Source organism: Otolemur garnettii, unplaced genomic scaffold, assembly GCF_000181295.1.
Source record: "Otolemur garnettii isolate 467f Iridium unplaced genomic scaffold, OtoGar3 scaffold00031, whole genome shotgun sequence".
Classification (NCBI taxonomy): Eukaryota; Metazoa; Chordata; class Mammalia; order Primates; family Galagidae; genus Otolemur; species Otolemur garnettii.
The window spans coordinates 14003086-14029093 of record NW_003852426.1 but is presented as its reverse complement, the minus strand read 5'-3'; the positions used below and the strand labels follow the sequence as shown (position 1 = coordinate 14029093).

Genomic DNA, 26008 nt, shown 5'->3' with positions numbered 1-26008 from the left:
AGAGAGAAGCTAGTCCTTGGTCTGCATCTGTCCTTGGACCCCAGGACCTACTAGAATGGGAGGAGCGGACCAATGGACCATCTGTTTCTCAGGGTCTCCATGAGGGGCCAGTGGCCAGCCTAGCATGAGTGATTTTCCTCTCCACCATCCTCCTTCCTAGGGTTATGGCCTGTTTGGGCACTGCATTGTCCTGTTCATCACTTATAACATCCACCTTCATGCCCTCTTCTACCTTTTCTGGCTGCTGCTGGGTGGGCTGTCCACCCTGCGCATGGTAAGCTGGGCAAGAGGTTTCTTGGGGTGGGCTGTCCTCCCAGGGAGATAGGGGAGACAGCCTGGAACTGTCCACCCTACAGAGGGCTCTAAGTGGGAGGGAAGGGCCCCCAAGATGGTTCAGTCCTGGGTGGGAATATCTTCTTCCCACTCCTCACTTTGGAACCAGGCTCTTTGAGCTGTATTCCTGTGGCCCTAGGTGGCAGTGTTGGTGTCTCGGACCGTGGGCCCTACACAGCGGCTTCTCCTCTGTGGCACCCTGGCTGCCCTGCACATGCTTTTCCTGCTTTATCTGCATTTTGCCTACCACAAGGTGGTAGAGGGTAAGTTGCAGGAAGACCTGAGTGAGGGAGAGAAAGACAACATCTGCTCAGGGCAGGGGCCTAGATGAAATGGCCTGTGGGTGAGGCCCAGCCAACTCTTGCTCATGTTCCATCTTCCTTTTTCCAGGGATCCTGGACACACTGGAGGGCCCCAACATCCCACCCATACAGAGAGTCCCCAGAGACATTCCTGCTGTGCTCCCTGCTGCTAGGCTTTCCTCCACCATGTTCAATGCCACGGCCAAGGCTGTTGCAGTGACCCTGCAGTCACGCTGACCCCTGAAATCCTTGGCCAGTCTGCTCTCCCCCAGCTGTGGAGTGGAGGAAGATTAAAGGACAGTACTGATGACGTGTGTTTCTTTGATGAGTTCTGCAGCTGCCACTCAGCTGTAGCTGCTTAAGAACCTCCTTGATGCCTGTCGGGGCTTCTGAAGGGCACAAGGCCAGGAACTCCTGGCCAGGACTACAAGGCTATGCAGCCAGTGCAGAAAGTGGGTCAGCTCCTATGAGGCCCCTTACCACCTACCCCTTCCTTTCTCTTTCTCTCTCCCACATTGTCTTGCTAAATATAGACTTGTAATTAAAATGGTGATTGAAGTCTGGAACTGCAGCTACCAGTCCAGTGGTCCTCCCTGTCACCCTCCTTCCTGTATACTTTCCTGGTCTGTCAGCAATGTTAATACCACATGTTCCCTTCTTTATCCCCTCACTTACGCAGTATGAAGATGGGACAGGCCAGACAACATAGAGGGCAGTGATTGAATATGGAACCTGCCCCTGAGGGGCATGGAGCAACAAGGAAGCCTCAAGCACAAGAGCCATAAGCCTGATGATGGAACAGTGTACTGAGTTTGAGTCTGTGCTCAGTTGCACTCCTGGGAAACCAATGGAGCAATGGCAATTGGACAAAAACTTCCAGACTTAAACCCCATATCATTACAAGGACCTTCTGCACCTGGGCCATGGTGGGGATAGTGTTCCTATGGAGTTCATATTTGAAGCCAAACTTAGCCTTACCCTGGTTGTACTGGGACCAGCTCCCTTCTACAGTTTTTCTCAGTCCCTACTCTCTCTTTTTTTTTTTTTTTTTTTTTGGAGACAGAACCTCAAGCTATCCCCCTGGGTAGAGAGCCATGGCTCACAGCAATCTCCCAACTCCTGGGCTCAACAGAGCCTCCTGCCTCTGCCTCCCAAGTAGCTGGGACCACAGGCGCCCGCCACAATGCCTGGCTATTTTTTCCTTGTTGCAGCCATCATTGTTTGGCGGGTCCAGGCTGGATTCGAACCCACCACCTTAAGTGTATGTGGCTGGCGCCTTAGCTCCTTGAGCCACATACACCCACAGGCACCGGCCAGTCCCTTCTTTCTTGAGTGCTGTTTTCTGTTAAAGACAATCCTCAACTCTTCTTTAATCTACTTAAAGAGTTAATTCAGGTGGTTAATAGAGGGAGGCCTTTGACTCCCTTCACTACACTTCGTATTTTTTTTTAATCCTCTCATTACTGATAAATCTGGGTCAGCAGCAGCTTTCCCTCCTAATAAAGGGACTGGCAGAAACAGGTGTCCTTCATTTTCCGTTTTCTCCAGCTGAGGCCCACACCACCTAGCCACTGGACAGTTCTAACAGCACTGCCTGCACTGTGCAGTGCGCCCCAGCCTGCTGTACGTGACCCTCACTGTCGCCCAGGGCCACTGATCTTAACATCCCTTACATTGACGATTCCAGTCTCTAGCGCAATGAGACTATCTTAGGGTATCAGCAGTGCTCTGCGCACTTGGGGAAAGGGTGACACCAGGACCCGGCATCCACCTGCCCTTAGGGACCTGCTGGGGTTCTCTTGTCACTGGGCCCTCAGGGTTGGCTCTGTCGCCCCCACAGCACCCTTTGACGCCGCCATCTTGGCGGGGAGCATATGGGGAAGTCCTCTCGGGCTGGAATCCCACGCATGCTGCGCCTTGCGTCACAGGAGCCGGGGCGCTGCATGGATTGTAGGCCCTAGGGACTTCCAAACTGGAGGGGGCAGTGCCTGGACCTCAGGAATAAGGAACGACGGGAGAATAGGAAAAAGAACCGGTAACAGTGCCACCTCCACGTGACGCGCCTCCATTCCCCCTTCACTCTCACTCTTTCTCAAGTCCTGTTTGGCCTAGGCCTCAGCCATGCTACTTTCTGCTTGCTGCGTGGCCCTGCATCCCGGGGCAGAGGGACCCCCAGCTCCGAGCTCTTTGCCCGGAATCACCTAGCGGTGTGAACCTCGTGGGCCAGCGTGGCCTAGGCCGAGCAGGGGGCGGGGCAAGCAGCGGTGACGCGGCCGTTGCCATGGGAACCCACCGCCGGCTCGGGCACAGGAGCTGAAGCCGGAGCAGCAGCCGGCCTCGGGTTCTCAGGGCGAGTCTCGCAGCCAGGCCCCCGGGACGGCAGAGAGAGCCGAGCGGGAGGCGGGGGGGCGGGTGCAGCCTCGAAGACGAAACCCCTGAGCAGCCTCAGCCGCCTCAACTGCGAGGGACAAGGACAAACGCGGAACAGTTCCCGCCCGGCACCCGGATTCCGCGCCCAGCCAGCCGCCCAGACGCGGACAGCACGGTCCATCCCCGCCCAAGCGCCGCTCGGTCTCAGCCCGGCCCACGACCTCTAAGCCTCTGTAGTCCGGGCCCGCTCCAGCGCCGCAGCCTCCGCCCCCGCTCCGCCTGTGACCCCAGCAAGGGCCTCGACCCCGACCCTCCTCGAGGCATCGCCACCCTCCGCCCCAGCCCCGGCCCTGGAGGTCCAGCCGCGGGCACGATGCTGCCCAGCTCCATCCAGATTTCGGGAGAACCTCTGTCAGGCGCCGAGGTGCGGGACATCTGCCGCGGCCTGCGCGACAACGCCGTGCGCCTGCTCTCCCTGCGCGGCTGCCGCCTCTGCGACCGCGACTTCGGCCGCATCTGCCGGGCCCTGGCTGGGGCCACGTCCCTGGCGCAGCTCAACCTTAATCTGGGCGTCGTGTCCAGCCCCAGCCGCATCAAGCAGCTGGCGGAAGCGCTGCGGACCAACCGCTCCATCCAGTCCCTCTTGTGAGTGCGCTCCCTCGCAAGAGGGTCCCGGACACACTGCACCCTTCCACGCACTCCCCCTGCCATCTCCTGCTCCACATCTTCCAGTACTATCTTTCCACCAGCCGCCCTTCGCAACCCTCACACACTTCATCCCTCTGCCAGTCTCCACAGCAGCCTCATCTCCAGTCTTTCCACACGACCCCGCCCCAAATGGGATGTACCCCTCTTTCTGTCAGGGCATGTAGTGCCGCCCGGTCTCATCACCCCCCTGTGCTTCGCTGGGGCAGCGTCTCTATTCCCAAGAGGGAATAGCTCTGTGATAACTAGAGCTCTGCCCCTACATTTTGCCCACAGAATTCCAGTCCACCCACATACACCTTCTCTGCCCCTCCCTGTACAATGTCCTGGATCTGAGTCCCTGCCCCAGAAAAGAAATCAAATTCCCCTTCTACCTGTATTTCCTTAGAATCTAGAATGTTTTCTCCCTTCTCTTGCCTCTCAAGTGCTGTGACTGTGTGCCCTCTCCACCCCTAAGAGTACATAAATGAAGGTACCCCTACCCCATACAGATAGGGCTGATAACTGCAGTAACTCTGCTCTCTTGCCTCACCCCGCTAGCCTGCATGGGAGCCCCTTGACAGATGCTGGGCTGGCCTTGCTGAACCCAGCCCTGGCACTCCATCCTGCCCTTGTGGCTCTGGACCTGGGGGACTGCATGCTGGGCGACGAAGCCATCAACCTCATCTGTGGCCTCCTCCCCCCAGACGGGGCCAAATCTGGTGAGCAGGAACCTGCTGAGGGCATGGGCTGGTGTGGCCTGGATGAAAAGTTAAGTGCAGAGGGAAGGGGGCGTGGCCCAGAGCTGAGCTTGGAGGGTGTGGATGAGAATGTCTTTTTTTACTCCTTTCAGGAAGAAGGATAGGGGAGGCAGGGGGAGCTGAGCAGGATGGAGACTCAGGAATCAGGCGGGGACAGGCAGGGAAGGCATGGGTCATCTTTATTGGCTCCAAAGCTCTCTGTAGGTGAAAAATGGAGTAACTTCCAACCACTAGAGATATCCCAGAGACATGGGGACAGCAGGGAAGGGGTTTGAGGAGGTTCTAACCCTCCCCATTCTGGCTTCTCTCTGTGCTACTGCCCAGGCTTGAAGGAGCTAACACTGAGTGCCAACCCTGGCATAACCCCTAAGGGCTGGAGCCGCCTTGCCATCGCTGTGGCCCACAGCTCCCAGGTCCGCGTCCTCAATCTGGACTACAATCCCCTGGGTGAGGCTCAAGAATGCCCCTTGGATTTTCACTGCCCCATGCCCTGTCCAAGAGCCTGGGACTATCAGTTGCCATGGTAACCCCCATGCTGGGAAAGAGAAGAGGAAGGAGAGCCCCCAGGGTCTAGGAGGTGGTAAAGAAGCCATCCTGTGTAGAGGACCACATGACCAACAGGTAGATCAAAGCATCAGTCATGACCCCTTGACCTGACTTGCTTCATCCCTTCAGTCCCACCAATCACAATGCTCCCTTCCTGGCCACAGCAGTGCAATTGCCAATAGCATTTCTTCAACAGAAGATGGGAGTTAATGTTACTAGTGTAATGGGAAGCTGTTCAGGAGGAAGGGTTAGCTGGCCTTTGAGAACACAGGTGAATGTGTGTGTGTGTGTGTGCTACCTCTCCAGGTGACCATGTGGCAGGGATGTTGGCTGTAGCTGTGGCCTCCAGCCGTACCCTAGAAGTCCTAGACTTGGAGGGCACAGGGCTCACCAACCAGTCAGCTCAGGTGAGAAGACATCATGATCTGGGACAAGCCAGGGAATAAGGTGGAGGTTAGCCTGTGTGTCTATGGACATACCTGAGGGGTGGCAGGTTTGGGTCTGAGATCCTGCCTTAATGATGCTTATCCTTTTTCATACTCTTCCCTACCTCAGACTCTGCTGGACATGGTAGAAAATTACCCCACAGCTTTGCGGAGCCTGGTGTTGTCTGAGAACAGCATCAGCCCAGAGCTGCAGCAGCAGATCTGTGACCTTCTCTCTGAGGGGGAGGAGGAGGAGGAGGTCACAGGAGGGGCTGGCGACACCCAAGAATGGGAGAGAGGCAGGGAGCCTAGTACTCACCAGAGGGGCAGTAGCTCCTGGATGTGCCCTAGTGGTAAGAACCTGGAGGGTTGATCAGAGCCAGATCTGGAAGAGGCTTGGGACAAGGGAGAATGGGTGTGGAAAATCTAGCCCCTCTCTCACCTATTTGTGGTCTCCAAGGGAGAAATAAATAGTGGTCTTAACATCCCTTGCCCTTCCACAGATCCCAGTTCTCAGATGGTGCTAATGACATCAGGACTAGGGGACAGTCTGTTGGCTGAGACCGAGATGTGACTCTCCACTTGGGCTTCTGCACATCATTACATCTATGTTCGCAGCACCTCACCCAAGATATCAGGGTCAGGCCCTGGACCTTGGGAAGCAGCAGGGCAGAGTTGCCTGCAGCTCTGGAAGCCCCTGGCAGCATGATGGGGAAGGAAGCTTTGGAAGCTGTGACTGGGCAACAGCCTTGGGGGGCCCCGAACTCAAGGCAATGCCTCTGGACTTGCTGGCAGCTCTAGCTGCAACCCACTGGCTCGGAAGATATTTTATGAATTCCACAACTTGGTGTGTGGCTGTCGTCACTGGGGCTGGCAGGAGGGGAAGAATTGGAACTACCGCTAAGCACCACTAGAGGGCATTACCAACCCAGGCGTAGTCTAAGCTCTAAGCTGCTTGAACTGGTCCAGTCTCTCAGAACAGGCCTGACACAAGTCTGGGGCAGAAAGATGGTTAACTAAGGAGTTCACCTCCAGAGCTGGGCTGGACCAGACCCTCCCTTCAACGGGAGACTGAGAGGCCCTGCTAAGTTTATTTAGGTGCTCCCTCTCCCACTGCTTGCCTGATAATCAGTGCCCAAGGCTGAGTGGGGCAAGGGAGGGTCACTAATTTAAGACTAGGGCTGGGAATACTCAGGAATGGGAGAGGGAAGGCCATTAAGACAAATCAGGCCATACCAGTAAAATAGTTTTATTTGATTTTAAAATAGCCATCAATGTGAAAATTTCCCAAAGCTGGGAGTAACAGTCTAGAGCCAAGGGTGGGAGGGGAACCAGGCCACTTTGAGGCCCCAAAGCCTACCCTCCCTTCCAGAGGGAGAAACAGCTAAAGGGAGCCCTGAGTCAGTCCTCTCCATTATCCCCAAGGACCAGCTGTGCCAGGCCCCTTGTGGGCAACAGCTTGTACAAGAGGATTTAGGGAAGAGAGGGAAACAGGCAGAAAACAGGGGTTAGAGGTTAATAATCCCAATAAGATCTAACCTCCCACCCCCTTCCCCCCAAAAACCTCATGACTATGAGAGGAAGATGAATACTGATAAAAACCCCTCAGCTCCCCAGAACAGCCTGATCTGGGCTACACTGTTTGGAAGAAAGGCTTGAGACCCAACTGCATGTTTACCTTTGGAGAATAAATATTCCAAGAAAAGGGAAAAACCATGTCATACTGTTGCCAGTCACAGCCAACATAGCTGGAAAGCCTGGCACGGCCCACCTCCTGACCTAACCCACACAGGAACAGAGCTGTGTAATGTGCAAGCCTGGGGAGGGGAGAGTTTGAGGGCTCAGGCTAGGGACCCTGAGTTTACAAGGGTTTGGGGCCTCCTTGCAGACCCAGTGCAGCAGCAGTGGCAGGAAGGCAAGTGGGGACCCTAGTTGAGCAGGTTGCCCTGCTCCTGGGCCTGAGTCAGGCTGTCCTTGCGGTGCAGGTGGTGTACCCCCATTCTCTTGGGGCTACGCTGGGGGCGGCTGGAGCTAGGGAGTGGCCAGACCCTGCCCTCAGTGTGGGAAGTGCTAGGCCCCTCCTCTGTGCCACTATCACTGGGCAACAAGCTCTGGCACTCTTCCTCAGGGCTGATGGGCAGGTTCAGCTCTTCCTCCTCCTCCTCCCCCCTGGGAAAGCCAGAGTCAGGTTCTGTTGGTAGCAAAAGCCCACTCTCATCGGCTGTGGAAGGTTCCTGAACCACCTCATCTCTGTCAGTGGGGTTAAGAGCAAAATGGCAGTGCAGTTCAGGGAGTGCATCACGTCCAAAGGCTGTGCGCTGGGCCACAGCGGCAGGTGGTGGAGCACGGTCCACAAATGCTCGCTGCCAACTGGCCAGCAGGTCCTCTTCAGAGCTGGCAGAGCTGGCTGGGGCACTGAGTGTCGGAGGGGCAGGGCTGGGCCGGTGGTGGGGTGATGCCTGGGCTGAGGAAGGGCCACTGGGCACTGGGCTGGGGCGGGCCCGCTCACTCCCCTCCTCCACCAGGCTCAGTGAAATGGCCTGGCGAGTAGCATAAGTACAGTTGGGTAGGGGACTGTTGCGGGGGATCCGAACCTTATCCTCAGAGAACTCTATTACCCTGCGGCCAGGATATAGTGGATGTGGTGGAGATGGGGTGGGGTAGGGGCTCAGCTTCTCAAAGGCTGGCAGGGGCAACTCCTCCTCTGGGGAGTCCCCTGCAGTACCCAGAGAGTGGCAGTCCCCATTGGGTTGGGGGGTGGGGCTACCAGGGGCCAGGGGACTGGCTGGATCACCTGTAGCACCCCCACTCATGTCCACGTGCACGAAGACATCTTCAGCCAAGGGGCGCCCAGCACTGCCTGACTGTGCTGAATTGAGCAGCAAAGACTCTGGCTTCTCCAACACCCGGGCAATGACTGAAGTAGGCACCACAGACCCTGGGGCCAGGCTGAGAGCAGGGCCTGGGCTGATAGTCTCTTCACCATTGTGCAAATGTTTCCGAACCATGTCCTGTAGCTCACAGGGTAGCTGAGATGAAGGAACAGAAGAGAAGAGAGATACAAATGATTTCAGCTGAAGATAGCCTGATTCATGGCAAAAATAATGGCTACTATGTGCAGATATCACTGTGTTCTTGTAGCATACAATGTCATCTCACAGATAAATAAGCTTGATGGGGATAAAATAACTTGAAGCTTTTATTTTTTTGAGACAGAATCTCACTATGTCGCCCTTGGTAGAGTGCCGTCGCATCACAGCTTACAGCAACCTCATGATTCTCTTGCCACAGCCTGCCAAGTAACTGGACTACCGGCGCCCACCACAACACCCAGCTATTTTCTTGTTGCAGTTGTTTTAGCTGGCCCAGGCCAGGTTCAAACCCACCACCCTTGGTGTATGTGGCTGGCATCGTAACTACTGTGCTACAGGCGCCAAGCCTAACTTAAAGCTTTTGATTAACTCAGCCAGGATTTGAACCCAGACCTGCTACTGCTGCAACCTGTGTGCTCTGAAGCTTCTACTTCCCCCACCTCAGCAGTGTTTCTGCCCAAACCAGACTTAAGTCTCGAGAATCCCAACTGACTAGTGACCCTTACTCCTATAGACTGCATCAACATTGGGCCTGAGGCTCTGGGGCTTACAATTTGCCCCTTAAGGGAACAGAATCAGATGGCCATAATCCTCTCTCAATTATGCTTGCTGTCATATTGAGAGAGGATATCCCTCTTTAGGACATTCCTGCATAGGGTCCTAAAATCAAGTCCCTCTTTCCCTGTCTCTTACAGAAACATCAACAGAGTTAGCCTCCTAGTACTAGCAATGAGCCTTTGATAGCACATAGGACACCAGCCAGGGCAGAGATGACTGGCTTAAGAGGCAACATGGAAGCAAGAGGAAGGCAAAGTGGAAAAGGAGAGTTAAAGGTAGGAGGATGAAGAAAGGCCCTAAACTGGAGTTAGAGGAGTCCTAAAATCACTGGAATAGTGGAGGGTGGGGAGGGTACATTCTACTCACATCGGCAAACTTGTGGTTACGGAAGTGGGACTTGTTGCACTTGAGGAGCTGCACAGCCAGGTTGCAGTCCAGCCGGTACCGCTCCTATAGATATGACTTAGTTCAGAGCCCAGTTTGGCCCTGCCCAAGGAGCAGGGTGGGGTCAGAACAAAGCCAGCCAAGGAAGGCCCAAGCAGGTGGAACGTGCACATACATTGAGTTCCTCCAGCTTGTTGATCGTGTTCTTGGCATCCAGCAGCTTGTTGGTCAGCTCCACGATCTCCCAGTCTAGTGTCTTCCTATCCATCTCAGCCTTCTTGATCTGAGGCACAGACTTGTAGGTAAACCCAGTCCATACCCAACCAGCCCTTCCTCCCCTGCCTCCTCCCAACCCAGAGACACAGGAGGCCACAGTTGCTAGGGCAGCCAAGGCGGACAGACCAGAGACAATGACGGACAGACAGAAGGAGACCAGGCACTTCTCCTGCACTCTGGGCTGGCTGTGGAAGGAGGGGGAATGTTTTCTGACCATGACCTCCTGCCGTCTGAGCCCAGTACAAAAGCAGTATGCTGCCCATTCCTTCAGGGGGTGCCAGGGGCACTAGGCACCAGGCAAGGCAACTGGGTAACTCAGAGGCAATAACTACAAACCAGGGGGTTGAAGCACATGTGCGGCTATTTCCAGGATCAAGCTAGGAAGAGGGAGAAGGGAACGGGGCTGGGTGGCAGCCAAGGGCACCTGTGAGGTTATCTAGTTGAGCAGGGAGGGAGCTGCAGTTTCCAAAGTAGCCTTCTGATCTTCAGCTCAGGAACTGGATCTGTTCAGCCTCCCCTCCCTGCACATAACTTGGGCTTGCTGCCACAGCAGCTGAGAAGCTGTGAGCGTTCACTAGTAACATCAATCAGTACCTCTGCCAGAGCTAAGGGCAGGCCAGGCTCCCCAGCTCTGGTCCAAGAAGGAGGCACTGACTACTAAATGGGCCTTACACAGGGAAAAGGAAAGGAACGGGTGTGATCAGGTGTACTCGAAGGGCAGGGAGAATTTGCCAGGGCCCCACAATCCCAGATCTCAGCCGAGGAGGAGGCCAGGACAAAGGAGAAAACACACAAACTCAGACGCAACTGCAAAAATCCAGCTGTGGCTAAGAGAGGCCTGAGAGGAGAGTGCAGCAGCAACGGTGGCAGCATGAGGGGGAAGACGAGGAGAAAAGAGAAACAGTGTGAGCATTAAGACAGTCCTGACTTACACAGCACACTGCGGTCCCCTCCCTCCCACTCTCCCCTCCTCCCACCTCCTCCCCAAGCCCCTGGACAGAATGGCATTCCCTTGGCAAGACCTAGCTATGCTATGAGCACAATGCCAGCCAAACTGCCCTTCTGGACAGATTACCAGCGTGTGCAGCTTGTCCTCCAGTTCTTGGTTGGTCCTCTGGGAAGCCGTGTAGCTGTTCTGCAGCCTGGAGAGGGATAAAAGGCAGGCCCCAGAGTCAAGATGCTCTTCTTTAGGCCCTGCTCAGCCCCTCCTCAATATGGGATCATGGGCAAGTTATTTTCTTCTCTCCAAGAACTTCAGTTTTCTAACCAGAATCAGATGACTTCTGAGGCCTCTTCTAGGTAATGAATGGAGGAGTGTATATGCGTGTGTGTCTGTGTGTGTGGCTGGCCCCTCATTCCCGCACCTGCGAAACTTGTCCTTAAACTTGTCCAATTCCTCACGGCTCTGGCCCAGCTCCAGCTCCAGGCAGTCCTGCCCGATTTCTAGTTCACGCTCCAGAGCTTCAGTACGTCTGGTGGCTGAGGCCAAGCGCCGGCGAAGTTCTTCATTCTCCTGTTGTAAGAGCCTGGTGAGAGTGGGGAGTCAAGGGCAAAAGGTCATCAAAGAAGGGCCAGCCCTGGAGCTCCAGGCTGGGCTTAGGAAGGAAGGAGTAGGGATGGCACGAAGGCAGGCAACCAGGGTCAGGGAGATTCTTAGAGATGCACCCTGAGTGCAGTGTATTCCATAGGCCTGCAGGCCCTAAGAACGCAACCTGCGTTGGAAGGCCGGGGGAGGCAAAGAGGATGGTAGGGAAAAGTCAACCTCTCCCCACTATTGAGAATGATAGGACAGAATTGGGGGGCAATAGCTCTCAGTGTCTCTCTGGTTACAGCCAAGCCAGCTGGCCACCAAGCCCCCCAGCTCCAGTTTCCTCACTGCACAATCAGGTTTCTCCATTATTAATCTCCTGGAAATCCAGCCCAGCACTGCCCTCCTCTCCAGAAGCCTCATGTGGCTAACAGAAAGGGCTTCAGAGGGTTTCTCTAGAGCCAGGAGCTAGGGAAGGGGTCCTTGGCAAGAGCAGGGCCCTCAGAGTCACGTACCTCCTGATTCCATACTGTCTTAAAGCCCATGAAACAAACCCCCCCCCCCTTTTTTTTTTGAGACAGAGCCTCAAGCTGTCCCCCTGGGTAGAGTGCCGTGGCATTACAGCTCACAGTAACCTCCAACTCCTGGGCTCAAGCGAGTCTCCTGCCTCCGCCTCCCAAGTAGCTGGCACCACAGGCGCCTGCCACAATGCCTGGGTATTTTTTGGTTGCAGCCGTCATCATTGTTGTTTGGCGGGTCCGGGCTGGGGATTTAAACCCGCCACCTTAGGTGTATGTGGCTGGCGCCTTAGCCGGTTGAGCTATAGGCACCGAGCCACAAAACCCCTTTTTCCAAAAAGAATATCTACAACATTATACCTCTTCCTAGAATTCCTAAAATAACCCAATCCAACCTTTACCTCTACCTAATCCAAGAAAAATTCCAATTGTACCAACAGCCTAGTTTGGAGCTAAGAGGAACAAAGTTGAGGCAAGCAAAGTTGAGGCAGATACTCACTTCATTCTTTCCGTGTCAGTCAGGGGCTCCTAAACAAAAAAGAACAGAAGCTTGAAGCTCAGCTCTGGACAACTGCCCTCTTGGTTGGCTAACCCTCCAACAGCCATGGTAAGGCCCACATCTGAAGCCCAAAGACTCTCTCTCTCATAGCATTAAGAGAGTTGGAGGGCTCTTTGGTGATGGAAGCAATCTAGTAATACCCAGACAAGCCTAGATTATCCTCTCCTATGCCAATTGGAAGATTCGAGAACCCCTGGTAACGTTCACCCTTAATCCTAAAGCCATTTTCAAACAGGTTCAGGCATCGTACTACTTCTCCCTAGGGATAAAAAAAGCCTCCTAGCTGTTCAGTTCTTCATGGGTTCTTCATGGGCTGTCTCCACACAGAATTTACAGAGAAGTCAAACTGAGCCACAGAAAAGTTCCGAGCCCTGACAAAGCCCTCTCAGCCCCCTGGGGGTAATACAAAGGCTGAATCCAGATCTTACAGAGGCTCAGGAGGAATGACTACATAGGTGAAGGAGAGCCTCTGAACTAATCCTAATTTAGGAGAGTGAAATAGTAAAGCTTTTAACCTCTTGCCCCATCTTCCCCAAACCTGTATGATATTTATGGCCCAAGAGTCAGAACTCAGTCAACCACAGGGAAGAACAGGCATATGCTGAGTATGGCAAGAGGTACGTGTAAGAGCCTACTCCATATGTAGCTGATCGCATCAGAACTAGAGTCATGGGCAGGAAAACGAGTATGTGGCCCAGATCATGGACTTTGGAGCCACTGGCAACTGGATTTGTTCTATCACATACTGGTTATATGACCTTACTTCACTGAGCCTTATGTCTCTCATCTGCAAAACCAGGTGAATGCTCACTGAGTAGGATGAAAGGTAATAGCTGGCATTTTTATTTAACGTTCCCTGAAGTGGGCAAGTCATGGCATTTTTGCCCTGAATCTGACCAAAGTGGGCCACAGTATGCCTGACACTTGGCATCTGTTGACCATCTCTCAAGTTTATTAAATGTGTGCCATGCACTGCGGGTGGAGACAAGGCAGCAAGGGTGGGGGGCAAACCTCTGCAGTACATTTCCTCCTAAGAGTGAGCTTATGAGGGAGGAGAGCCAATGTGGAATATGTTTTGTCGTTGACTGTAGGCCTCCCAAGAGCATAGCCTAGACCTAACCTCCCTGGCAGGGAGAACTTATTTAATAAATTTCAACCAAATAAAGCCAACCTGGAGGGAGAACAGGACAAATAAGAGCAGCCGGGCCAGGGGGAAGCACCTGAAGCACTGCCTCCTAGTAGCCTCCAGAGAGACCACGGGTTGAAAGGCTCTCCTTCCCTACAGAGGACCAGAGTCCAGTCCCCAAGCAGGTTAGGACCCCTTGGTCCAGTGGGCTGCCTCTTGCAGGGAGAACAATACTGTATAGGATCACTTTTGCTAAGCTGCAGAGACTCTAGGGTTCCCTAACCCATGGACATATACTTACAGTTGTTCCCCTACATGGCACCCACCAGTGCTGTGACAGCTACTGGAACCCAAACTTATACCAGCAAAGTCACACTCACTCACTCCCATGCATGGGACCAGAAGCTCAGGCGGAAGTCAGCCAGATACCCAGCCTTGGGGCCCTGCTTCTGCCAGCCAGGGTAAGGGTACCAGTCTTGCTGACCTCCTGCTCCAGCCTGGATCCAGAAATTTCCAGCCTCAGCTCCCGATGTTCTGGTGGTGCCTTACGGTAGGGTTTCTTAGCAGGGGCTGCACTTGTCATTCTGGGAGGTGAGGGTTCTTCCACCTGCCAAGCAGAAGCAAAGAAGGAAGAGGCTTGGAGATGTGCTCAAGAGGCCCCTGGACTGAGAAAAAAAATGGCAAAAGGGGATATATGTAAGAGCCACTGCATAGGCAGGCAGGCAGGCAGGCAGGCAGGCAGGCCTGGGCTATGGCTGGGTTCATGAGAAGGGCTGGACTTTGGTGTGTCAGTCCTCATGAGGCAGGGGAAGACAGCATAGGGGGTATGGGCCCAGTAGGGAACAGCAGAGCCTACGGCCTGGGTACCAGAAAGAGTGGACTTCCTCTAAGAGTGGAGGGGGGAGTCTAAAAAGCAGTGTGCCACTCTCCTTTGTGGACTCAGAAGGCCGTGGAAGGAAAAACTGCTCTTTACGTATCAGTTTTCTCAACTCTAAACGGGGATAAGTATAGGATCAATTTCACAAGGTTGTTGTGACAATTATGTAAAGTACTTAGGAAATGTTCGATCAATTTTAGCTTAAAAAAAAAATCATGGCCAGGCACAGTGGCTCACGCCTATAACCCTAGCACTCTGAGAGGCCAAGGAGGGCGGATTGCCTAAGCTCACAAGTTCGAGACCAGCCCCAGCAAGAGCGAGACCTCATCTCTAAAAATAGCTGGGCATTGTGGTGGGCACCTGTAGTCCCAGCTACTTGGGAGGCTGAGGCAAGAGAAATTGCTTGAGCCCAAGAGTATGAAGTTGCTGTGAGCTGGGATGCCATGGTACTCTACCAAAAGTGACAAAGTGAGATTCCATCTCTAAAAAAATAATCATAACACCAAAATAAGGGCTTGAGAATGTTCACCTAACCCAGGCTCCTTAGTGGAAGTTTCTAAGCTCAAGAGAGTTCTGTGGCCATAGCCACCGATGGTCAAGCCCCTCTGGCCTTCACCACTCTCTTTTCACCAGCTCCCACCAACAGAGGACACTTGTCTGCCTCCTTACCTGCCAGCCTCCCCAGAAGAGAGCCAAGTAGGGGTACAGGCCTCATCAGAAACATACCGTCTGTTTGTCAGCAGCTCTCTCTGTTCCGCTCTCTGGGAGTTAGCCCTTGGCTCTCTGCATCCCACAGCCCCTCCACTTCCTCCAGCCAACAGCTCCTGAAACCAGAGAAGGGAAGAAAGTGGAAACCAGGTGTCAGCCACCTGTCTGTCAGTGCCACAGGCCTGCCTGCCCAGTCTGGGACCTGGAAGTCCCTTCAGGGGAAAGCCAGGCAAGAAGGCCAAGGAGACTGAGGGGAAAGTGGTAGAAGCAGGAGAAAACTGAAAGCACTGGGTCCCTGCCTTTCTCCATGACAGCATTGTTGGAGGCCCAGAGGAGACACAAATGTGTCTGTGCATGTGTTCATAGTCTCAGCTTACCACATGTCCAAGTCTAGAATAGGTCTGGTTCTGTCCTATCCCTGCCCACATCTGTCCTGTTCATCTCTCAGGGATTTCAGAGTCTGGAAACAACCAAGAGATCTGGGGAACATGATTTACAAATGAAAACACCAGGAAAAAAATAGTAGAAATACAACAAGATGGGGAGAGAAGATGCTAGAAAGAGAGCAGCTAACACTGTTTCCAGAAGGAGCTCAGAGACTACTTCTGTGTACAATAGTAGCCAACAGGCTCGGCGCCTGTGGCTCAAGTGGCTAAGGCGCCAGCCACATACACCTAAGGTGGAGGGTTCGAATCCCCAGCCCGGGCCCGCCAAACAACGATGGCTGCAACCAAAAAATGGCCAGGCGCTGTGGCAGGTGCCTGTAGTCTCAGCTACTTGGGAGGCTGAGGCAGGAGACTCGCTTGAGCCCAGGAGTTGGAGGTTGCTGTGAGCGTGATGCCATGGCACTCTACCCAGGGGGACAGCTTGAGACTCTGTCTCAAAAAAAAAAAAAATAGTAGCCAACAAACTTTGCAATGAGGAGAAGGTCTAGGAAAAAAAATCTGAAAAGGCAACAGTTTAGAGCACTGATTCTCAACCAGGGCAGTTTTGCCTACTTCCTTCCCCCAGGGACATCTAACAAAGGTCTAGAGATATTTTTGGTTGTCAGATCATAGAGGAGAGGTGTCACCACCATCTAGAGCAGTGGTTCTCAACCTTCCTAATGCCACGAACCTTTAATACAGTACAAAGGGGTCGCAACCCCTTTGTTGAAAATTGCTGATCTAAAGGGTAGAGACCAGGTATGCTGTTAGTCATCCTACAACAGAGAGGACAGCTCTCACCACAGAGAATTATCAGCACAAAATGTCAACAGTGCAAGGCTGAAAAACATGTGTACGGAAAACCCAAGTCTGGGGAGCTAAGACAGCTGGCTTCCAGGCTCAATGCTGCTTCGGACACACGTGGGGCCCTAAGGAGCTCCCCTCCTACTGGAGAATGCTGTTCCTCATCTATACAGAGGTGGCTGAACTGAGTGACCTGTGAGTCCTCTCCAGGTTCCTGGGGTTCCAAGATCAGCCCCCACCTGTAATAAGCTGGGCTACAGCAAGGGGGCAGCAGCCACCATGGTGATGAGTGAAAGCAGCAACCTCAGGTGGCCTTCTGGGCATAAAAAAACAATCTCTTCCCACCCCCATCTACCTACAGAGAGGTGGAGGCTGAGGGAAGCCTTGCGGGCTAAAGCATGTGCTCCTACTGTCAGGACATGCTCTGGCCATGACTCCTGTCACATTCCAACAGGACCTGGGGCAGGAAAAGTGGTGGTGGTGGGGGGAGGCAGGAGTGGTCTCCCTCCTGGGTCTGGGCAGCCTGGTCCCTGGTTTGGGGTTCTGGGGGGAAGCTGGGGTGTGGCAATAAAAGCCTTGAGCCAAGAGCCACCAGCCCCTGCCCCTTTGATGGGAGGTAAAACGTGTCCCCACAGGGTACAAGCAGCATGCTGTGTGGGGCTAACTCCCTGAGTAGGAATCCGGGCGGGGCTGAAAGAACAGCACATTCCTGGGGTTTAGGGGAACAAGTAAGTCACCTCTCAGGTTCCCTGGGGCTGCCCATCCAGATGGCCCCAGGGTGGGGGCTCCTCTGGCATGAGAGGCCCAGAAAGTCCTGAACCTGCTTGTGTTCCTGGGTTCTGATACTCAAGAGGGTATATGTGGGGTGTGCATATGAGCTGGAAACAGAGTAGAGCTGGAGACACAGGAAGGTGGATAAGGGAAGTCAAGAGCTTCCACAAACTCAAAATCAAGAAGCAGCTCCAGACAGCAGGACTCTGGTTCTCCCCTTCTCTAGAGAGTAAAGCCAGGTCCTTGCTCCCTTCTCTCATTTGCCCCCAGGTCAGCTGAGTAACCCCTTTTCTCTCTGCAGGCCCCTTCCTCTGAGCCTCTTCCTTATGCCTCTATCCCTATTCCTGCCAAGGCCCATGCCGTCCTCTAGGTACAGGACACATGTATGAGCGGTGGGCAGGCAGGGAGAACACTGGCATGCTCAGGTATCTGGTAATTCTACCTGTAAGGAGAGCTGCTTATTTCAGGCCCCACAGCCCTCATTCTAGCTGCCACACATCCTATAGTTCATTCTGCCTGGCCCTAACCTTACATATATATTTATTCCCAGGGCTTCCATGGCCAGAGATAATCTGGCTTGCTGAGCAAAGGGGACGATGTGGATGTGGCTGGCAGTGTGATGGGTAGTAAATGTAGATGCAGACTCTCTGGGCATGGGGGTGACAGAGGTTATTCTCCCACAGCCAGAGCCTACTCTTTCAAATGCATCAGAGTCACAGGGCAGGGAAATAACTCCCATCTAGGACAGCAGAGGCAATGTCCAATGGGTGGCTTCTGCAGTGTTCCCCAACACCAGTCTGTGAAGGACATCTGTGCCTCATGTCCATACATACCAGGGTATGTGGGGACATCCAGGCCCTAGCTCCAATTTCTGAAGTCTGCTAAATGCCAGAGATCTAGCCCGTGAGGGGCCTGCAATTCCAGCACTGAACTGGATCATGAGGGGCCTGGCAGCCCACTGTCCTTGACTAGAAACACTGCAGGGAAGAACAGACTTATCTTATCCAGAGCAATGCCAGGTACAGTGGACAACAAAGCAAGAAGTAGCTGGACACTTGTGCCCACAAGCTAGAAGACGAGAGGGGTGAGCTAGAAGGCACCAGAGCAATCCTAGGTAGACTTAGCTACCACATGTGGCTTCCCTTGGCTGTATCTCCCTGACACAAAGGTTTCCCAAGGTGCCTTGAAATATTTCAGCCCAAAGAGGCTCCCAAATAAAGCAGCTGAGCAACAGAGAAGGGGCCATGAAAAAGCAGCAGAGAAGGACAGCCTTGGTGGCCTCTTAGCCTCTGATGCTGAGCCAGCTCCAGGCACCTCCAAGAAAATGGACTTCTGGAGGACCAAAGGAAATCAATAGGGAAGGCTTCCACTCCTGGTCCCACCCCAAACTACTGAGATTTAAGAAAATGGGAGCAGATGATTTGGGATGAGGGACCACCAGATCATGTGCTGGGTCCATACTACAAGAACAGCTGTACCCTGGGAGAAAGGCTGAGGCCTAGGTTAGAGCCTCTGGCTGAGCCAACCTGGCCCAGAACAGCAGTCAGTGTTGAGGGAGAAACTCAGGGCAGCAGCAGCCCCTTCCCTATCCCATGAAGGTGAAGTGAAGTAGGAAAGGAGCTCCCCTCCCAGCCCCTACCCTGCCCCACCCTTCTAACCCCACCCCCTTCCTCTTCTACATAACATTCATTCTTTACTTATTCAAGATCAGTTCAGAAAAGAGACTCAATCTCATATCTAATGGGGTGGGGATGGGGGTGTGATAGCTTTCTAATTGCCATGTTGCAATCTGCCAGTCAGTGCAGGGCGCCTGTTGCCGCCTGCCCTGTATTAAATACCTTCTCCCTGATTACAGCCCATAGGGCACGATTAGCCTTCAGAGAACAAAGTCTACTTTCATTGATATGGGACTCAGCATGCACAGTGAAGCTATACTGTGAACCCAATGAACAGCTGAGCACAGTGTGGACAGAGACAGATGTAAGGCACAGTCTACACCAGAAGTTGGGTGAGAAGTGTCCTTTAATGAAAGGACAAAAGATTTGCCAAGCATCACTCTTTAACCAGGAGATGAGACTTATACCTGCTCCCTTCTGTAAGTATGTGTTATTTCACCAGGGGCTTCCACAATGTTCAGAAACTGCTGCTGCTGGAGATAATGAGATAAGAGAGAAACCTCTTCAGAATCACCATTCTTCCAAAGCCACTATCCTTACTAGTACTCCCATCAAATACCCACGGGGGCAACAGCAAAAAAGCTCAAGTCCAGGAGCCAAGGATGCCCTTGCACTTCTTTCTGCCTTCCTTTTTTTTTTTGAGACAGAGCCTCAAGCTGGGTAGAGTGCTGTGACATCGCAGCTCACAGCAACCTCCAACTCCTGAGCTCAAGCGAGTCTCCTGCCTCAGCCTCCCAAGTAGCTGGAACCACAGGCACCCGTCCCAACGGCTATTTTTTTTTTGGTTGCAGCCATCGTTGTTTGGCGGGCCCGGGCTGGATTCGAACCTGCCACCTTAGGTGTATGTGGCTGGCGTCTAAGCCACTTGAGCCACTGGCACCAAGCCTCTGCCTTTGTTTTTGAGGGTCAGCCCAAGCACCAGGCAAAGTCAACAGCATAGGAGAGGAAGGGAGGTATATGCACCCAGATTTCTCCCTGCTGAAGACTAAGAGGCCACCCCTCAACACTGGCCCAGGAGAGGGAGGACTGAATCCAAAGTACACTGTGGTTGGCTTTTACAACTCCAGCCTCCCCTACCAGATGTCTCCTCCAGTTCTTCAAGTTCTGCACTACCTCACTCCATATCTCCACTGACCTAGAGAGATAGATTGTTTCCCTATTGCCCCATCACCAACACCCCTTACAGAAATTATGGCCCCAACAGTTTATCTGGGCTCAGATCATTCCCGAACCTACTGATAAAACTTTCTGCCCACAGTTGTCAACGAATCAAAGAAGTAACGGACCTTGAGGGGTCAATGAGCCCAAGCTTCTGAATCAGAAAGAGCCCACACATCACCATGAAAATCATGAAAGCTCTTCCCAATTCGCCCAACACAAATTAAATGGAAGTTAGTAATCACTACTGCTTTTAAAATGAGAAGAAAATCCAACCCTATTTCAGAATATATCAGCTGTGTTGTATGCTGTCTTAATTCCCTAGGAACCCAACAGGATATAAATAATAAAAATAAGTATAGGCCCCCCAAAAAGCCCCTAGTCAACCACTAAAACACAAATATCTGATCACACAGGGACTGGGCCTCCCCTTCATCAACTATCCAGAGCTATAAGCCCTGAGTGCAGAGCCTCTGAGCTCTGCAAACCTGTGGGAAGTTGGGTCCCACTAGGGGTCAGCTACATCCCTGTAGCACAGTCTGGTCGCCTCTCAAGCCTCTAAAATCCAGTCTCTGCCTCCAACTGATGCTTAAGAAACATAAAGCAGCAGCCTGCAAGGGCCTGGTGACCCAGCAGTGACCCTGGGGACTGCCCATGAATATCCCAACCCCCTGCACCAGTACAGCAGCACCTCTCTACCTTGACTGCCTGGGGGACTTTTCTGGTCACAGTCCCCCAGCACAGTGAGCCAATCCTACCCAAATCGGGTTCGGCTTCCCCCATATCATCCCCCGGTGCCCCTCCCACTTGCCACCAGCCCCTAGTTTCCGGCATGCAGCTGTTCTGAGATACATGAGCAAAGCCCTCAGCAATCTTGGGCGCGTGGCAGGCAGGCAGCCAACAGCTCATGGGGTGGGGCCTGGGCAGAGGTTCTGCTCTAGGCTGATGACTAGGCTAGAAGATGTCAGTCTGTGCCCAGACCAGCCCTGCTGCCCCTCCAACAGCTTATGCCCGCCACCCCTCTGGGCAAGTACAACCTCACCCTCTTGGGACAAGCTGCCTGCAGCCCTGGCCTGGCCCCCTGCCTACTCTAAACTGAACAGACAGACAGGGTTTTGAGAGCCAAAAAGGGTGGGAATTATTCTGCCTCAGAGTAATCCTCAAAACTCAGAAAGTGACCTGTGAGAACTCACCTGGCTCCCCACCTGAGCAAACACCTCAAGTCTAACCGCCTGGCCTCTTATCCAGGCAAACAATCAAGGGGGCTGAAACTATTGATGATGATCCAAGCAAACAAACCCCTCTCCCCAACTGAAAGAGAAGTTCCCAAGTTCATGACCTGCATCTGACATTAGACCCCATGCCCTCTCCTAAGGAAGGGCAAAGTGAAGGAGTGGCCCTAAACCAGGCCTCAAGTCCAGGCCCCTTCTGGGTTCCTGGACAAAGCTAAGCCTCGAGTCCCTCCTATTCAGGGCCCCTAAACATCCATACAGCACCTCTTCACATTTACACCAAGTCAGGCGTCCCTGTCTTCTCCCTCCCATCCAAGGGGACAGAACCCACTCCGAGGGTCTTTAGTGTCAAGTTCACCCTGTCCAGTCTACTCAATACTGCACTGCCTCCAGAGGATGGAGACCGGGTCTGTCTAGTGTTACCTATGAGAGACAAAGGGAAGAAGAAATCAGGGAATCAACTGTCCCATTATTTCTAAACCCTCCTCTTTCTCTTTTTTTTTTGAGACAGAGCCTCAAGTTGTCACCCTGGGTAAAGTGCTGTTGCATCACAGCTCACAGCAACCTCCAACTCCTGGGCTTAAGCAATTCTCTTGCCTCAGCCTCCCAAGTAGCTGGGACTACAGGTGCCTGCCACAACGCCCGGCTATTTTTTGGTTATAGTTGTCATTGTTGTTTGGCATGCCCAGGCTGGATTTGAACCTGCCAGCTCTGCTGTCTGTGGCTGGCACCTTAGCCACTTGAGCTACAGGTGCCGAGCCAAACCCTCCTCTTTCTAAGCCTGGCAGGAGGGAGTCAGATGAGAACTTCTCCATTCCAGGCTGTACTCACCAGTTTCCCCAATACGAAGCCAAGACCTTTTATGAGGCCTTTCCAAAGCCAGATCCTGCCCCTCTCTGGCTGAGGCGCCCTTCCCAGCTCCTCTCGGCTAAAGTCCACCTGAAGCTTAAGATGTGGAAGGAGGAGGGAGGCCAAACTCCACCCATTCCACCTCCCGGAGCAATGGTCACCAATGGGAACTACATCTCAGATGGCTACCTGGTTCTGGGCTCCAGCATTCAGTTAAGTAGCTTCACTCTGTTGCCAAGGGACTCCCCAGAGCCAGGCCAAGATTCTCCTCAACCTCTCAAATCCTAAAGAGAACTGTGCAGCTGGCCCTAACTTCTTATCCTAGGGTGAGAGGAATGGGGACACTATCCGAACTTTCCCTCTTGATAAAGGGAGGAAACTATCTGGTCTAGAAGAAAAGTCTCTTTCCATTCTAGTTCCACCCGTCCCTGAGGCAGGAGAAGCAGAAGTGGCAAGATAACTGAGGGTCTTCTCAGGCTCTGAGGTGCTGAAAGCACAGATTAGAACAGAAACTCCAACCAATTCTGTTTTAAGGGAGAACGGAGAAGCACAGTGCTGACCGAGGGGAGAGTGAAAGGGGCAGTGGAGGTGAGCACCAGGCTGGTAATAGGCAGGTAGCCATGCAAAGGAACTCTCTCTCTCCTGGCCATAAAGGGGTTACATCCCCACCCACAGCAAGGAGCCCGGGAAAATGGAGGGGACACAGTAGTAAGGACAAAAGAGCAGAGGAGATGGCATGATGTAAGCTAGGAGAGAAGGCAGCCAGGCCGAGAGGAGGGATGGAGTATTGAGGCATTGCTGGTGGTACCCCAGGGCAGGTTAGCTGGCCAAGGTCAGACTCACAAGGTTAGTCTTCTCCTCAAACAGGCAGCTCTCCTGATTAGTGCGGTTAGCAACAGACTCATGGCAGACGCCCTTCAGGCACTCCGTATAAACAGACAGCTTGGTTTGTGAGCAGCCCAACTCTGGAGCTGCAAAAAGAAAGCAGAGGAATGCCAAGCTGCAGGATGCCCCGGGACACACTGCACTATCCCGACAGGGAAAGCTCCTCCAGACTCACCAATGGACCCTCAGGGCCTCTGTCCTCTCCAGAAATCATGCCAGGTGGAAGTGGAGCATTCCCCCTGCCAAACAAAAAGGCCGTCTGCAACAAAGCCTTCTGGTTGATCAACAGAAAGAGAGGACAGCTGTTGTGGAAGAGGACACAGCTTCCCTACCTTGTCTGTTCCCCCAAAACTGCTGCCCGGCTGCATCAGAGCTCTGAAAGTTGGGTTGTAACAACAAAACCACCCACAGCTGCAGCTGTTCCCCACCCCATGCCTGTGCCAGCAGAGTCCATCACACCACCTCCCACAGGCTCCAAAGAAAAGGTCTGGGAGAGCAGCAGCACAGGGATCAGAGGCTGTAATAAAAGCTGCATCAGAAAGCAGAGCACAATGGGGCAGTGTGTGGCATGGCCTAGAGCAGAGCCAGTGAAGGGCAAGGGCAACACACTGCCCGTTTACATTTTCTGAAAGGGCCAGGGTACGGGATCTTCCAGGGAGTCACCCCCAGAGAAACCTGCAAGGTTGAAGGATAAAAGCAACCACCAGGCTCCCCAGACTATCTACCCTCTCAGAATGAGTGATGCTTAAGAAGGCTAGTTTTCCCATCAGAGCAAAAGCTAGTTTTCCCATCAGAGCAAAGTAGAGAACAACAGAAACAACTCTATTCTGCAGCCTCCAGAACCACTGTGGGGGAAGTGACACATTCCAGCTCAGAGATCAAAAGGCAAATGCAATCACAGAAGTGGAGTCCCAGAAACCCCACAAGTCACCAGCCTGGCCCCACATCTGGGCCTGGCCTTCTCCCAAACCTGGTTAGGGTCAAGATTCACATAGATAGGTAAAGCCTCAAATAGGCTTCCCAACTGTCTATTCACTGGTCCCTCCATATTGCTAACAGCCTCAAGCTCAAAAAAGCCAAGGCCTGACAGTGGATAAGATGAGACAACCATCCAGAAGAGAAAGACAATTCTTCCTATAGACCAGTGATTTTTAACCAGTGTGCCGTGAAAATTTTAAAGGTCATTAATTATTTCCGAAAGAAGTTCAACGCACAGTTAAGTATATTCTTTTTTTACTCTTCCTTTTGATCAACTTAAGTGTGCCACAGAAGATGAACTATAGGTTCAAGTGTGCCATGAGATAAAAAAGGTTGAAAACACTGCTCTAGATGCTGACCCTTCCCTAGGCTGGTAAGAAAACAAAGCCACTTATCAGTGGCAACCTTCAGAATCCTCACCCACAAGAAAACTCAGAAAATACCCACCTGGGTCTGACTTGCTTTTGGAGCTTAAAGCAGCAAGTGATGAGGAAAGTTTCAGAAAACAGGGTCACTGCATTAAAATAGGAATTGAGAAATCAAATCATTTTCTGTTTTCCCAGTCAAAGAAGAGAAGAGTGAAGGGGAAAAACATGTCTGAGATAAGAGGGCTGATGCCCACTTGGCTCTTATATCCATTCCAATTCCCACTCAAGAACACTCCTGCCAGACAATTTCATCTCAGAATTAAAAACAAGCCCTCAGAGACAGGGTGCCTGCTGTTGGCCAACCCTGTTGGCCCCTACAAGATATCAACTAACAAAGAGGTCCCATACTTCTACTCAGGGCCAGTCCAGGAAACTCAGTCCCTTTAAAGTCTAAGGCAGCGGTTCTCAACCTGTGGGTTGTGACCCACAGGAAGTGTATTAAAGGGTCACGGCATTAGGAAGGTTGAGAACCACTGATCTAAGGCATACACACAATCCAGTCCAGCAGGCTAGCCCAACCCGCTCTCAAGTCTATTTAACATACAACATAGTGCGGGCGGCGCCTGTGGCTCAGTAAGTAGGGTGACGGCCCCACATACCAAGGGTGGCAGGTTCGAACCCAGCCCTGGCCAAACTGCAAAAAAAAACCATACAATGTAGTGTATCACTCCCATCAAGATGCCATCAGTGAAGACAGGCCACAAAGCAAGGCAAACTCCCACAGGAAGAAACAAGGAAGTGAGTCCAGGGAAAACTCCTTTACTCCATTTTTAGCTATTAGTTTCATCCTTTTGATTTATCTAGGCATTAACAAGGCTGTAGTAAGCCCTGGCTGTGAGCACAAAGCACACTTAGACTAGCAGTATAACCAGAAAAGCAAGCAGGTTACAGTGGGCAATGGAAGGAGCTTAAAGAACTTACAAAGAAGATGACAGCTGCCAGACTTTTCAGGAGATGTTAATTAACCAAGAAAAGCTACTGGTGTGTACTTCACCTCCTCTTTACTTAACCCCCTCCTATGAGCTCAGGGATATGTTATTAAACCACACAAAGCTAAAGGAGAAAAAGCTGAAGCCAAGAACCTGGAAGATCATTTAACCACATGAATTTAACCCAAGAAAATCATTAGTAATGCTATTGTTAATACTAGCACCTTCTGTTTATGTAGGAACTTTCTTCCTAAGAGCTCAAAAGGTTTTGCCAGATAGATTCCATCTGCCTTAATCTCACTAAGGAAAGACCTGGTTGGGTCACACATAACCAGGTTTGCTCAGCACTTGCTATGTAGGGTCCAAATGTTCTGCCTTCAGTAAAAGGTCTTGGCCCTAAGAAGCTTGAGAGATAGACAATCTTACCCCCACTGGGGGAGAGACAGGTTAACAGCCACTTAAACTCCATCATAGTAAGTGCTCTGAGAGCACAGAAAGGTGCCTGGCTGGGACAAGGGTTTAGGTCCAGACAAGGCAGGCCTCCAGAGAACTTCCTTATCTGACTATAAACTCACACTGGAGTACTACCTGACATTATACATTTATGATGTCTAAACTTCTGGAAAGAAGTTCCTTTGGTATTTGTTGGAAACTGATGCCTTAAGGACCAGTCCCTGGCTCGGTGCCTGTGGCTCAAGTGGCTAAGGCACCAGCCACATACACCTAAGGTGGTGGGTTCGAACCCAGCCCGGGCCACCAAAACAACAATGACGGCTGCAACCAAAAAAATAGCCGGACGTTGTAGCGGGCGCCTGTGGTCCCAGCT

At 52.5% G+C, this 26008-nt stretch overlaps 3 protein-coding genes across 3 annotated transcripts in view; 2 read left to right on the top strand and 1 right to left on the bottom strand.

The window, feature by feature from the left end:
• YIPF3 (Yip1 domain family member 3) overlaps nucleotides 1–1201 on the top strand; it is a 6081-nt gene extending 4880 nt beyond the window's left edge. Inside the window, exons 7-9 of the mRNA XM_003789217.2 lie at nucleotides 161–274; nucleotides 473–596; nucleotides 724–1201. Of these exons, the coding sequence (XP_003789265.1) occupies nucleotides 161–274; nucleotides 473–596; nucleotides 724–872 (387 nt within the window). The 3' untranslated portion in view covers nucleotides 873–1201. The remainder of the gene's footprint in view (nucleotides 1–160; nucleotides 275–472; nucleotides 597–723) is intronic.
• A 2079-nt stretch (nucleotides 1202–3280) lies between these two features.
• Nucleotides 3281–6264, top strand: LRRC73 (leucine rich repeat containing 73). Its single transcript, XM_003789218.1, has 6 exons — nucleotides 3281–3650; nucleotides 4251–4411; nucleotides 4775–4897; nucleotides 5303–5403; nucleotides 5552–5774; nucleotides 5925–6264. Exons 1-6 carry the CDS (start codon nucleotides 3379–3381, stop codon nucleotides 5993–5995), a joined length of 951 nt encoding a protein of 316 aa, XP_003789266.1. The 5' UTR covers nucleotides 3281–3378; the 3' UTR covers nucleotides 5996–6264.
• Nucleotides 6265–6652: 388 nt separating this feature from the next.
• TJAP1 (tight junction associated protein 1) overlaps nucleotides 6653–26008 on the bottom strand; it is a 27154-nt gene continuing 7798 nt past the window's right edge. Inside the window, exons 2-9 of the mRNA XM_012804781.2 lie at nucleotides 15066–15163; nucleotides 13947–14069; nucleotides 12277–12305; nucleotides 11096–11257; nucleotides 10807–10873; nucleotides 9631–9738; nucleotides 9438–9521; nucleotides 6653–8450 (exon numbers count right to left, since the gene is read on the bottom strand). Of these exons, the coding sequence (XP_012660235.1) occupies nucleotides 7350–8450; nucleotides 9438–9521; nucleotides 9631–9738; nucleotides 10807–10873; nucleotides 11096–11257; nucleotides 12277–12305; nucleotides 13947–14045 (1650 nt within the window). The 5' untranslated portion in view covers nucleotides 14046–14069; nucleotides 15066–15163 and the 3' untranslated portion in view covers nucleotides 6653–7349. The remainder of the gene's footprint in view (nucleotides 8451–9437; nucleotides 9522–9630; nucleotides 9739–10806; nucleotides 10874–11095; nucleotides 11258–12276; nucleotides 12306–13946; nucleotides 14070–15065; nucleotides 15164–26008) is intronic.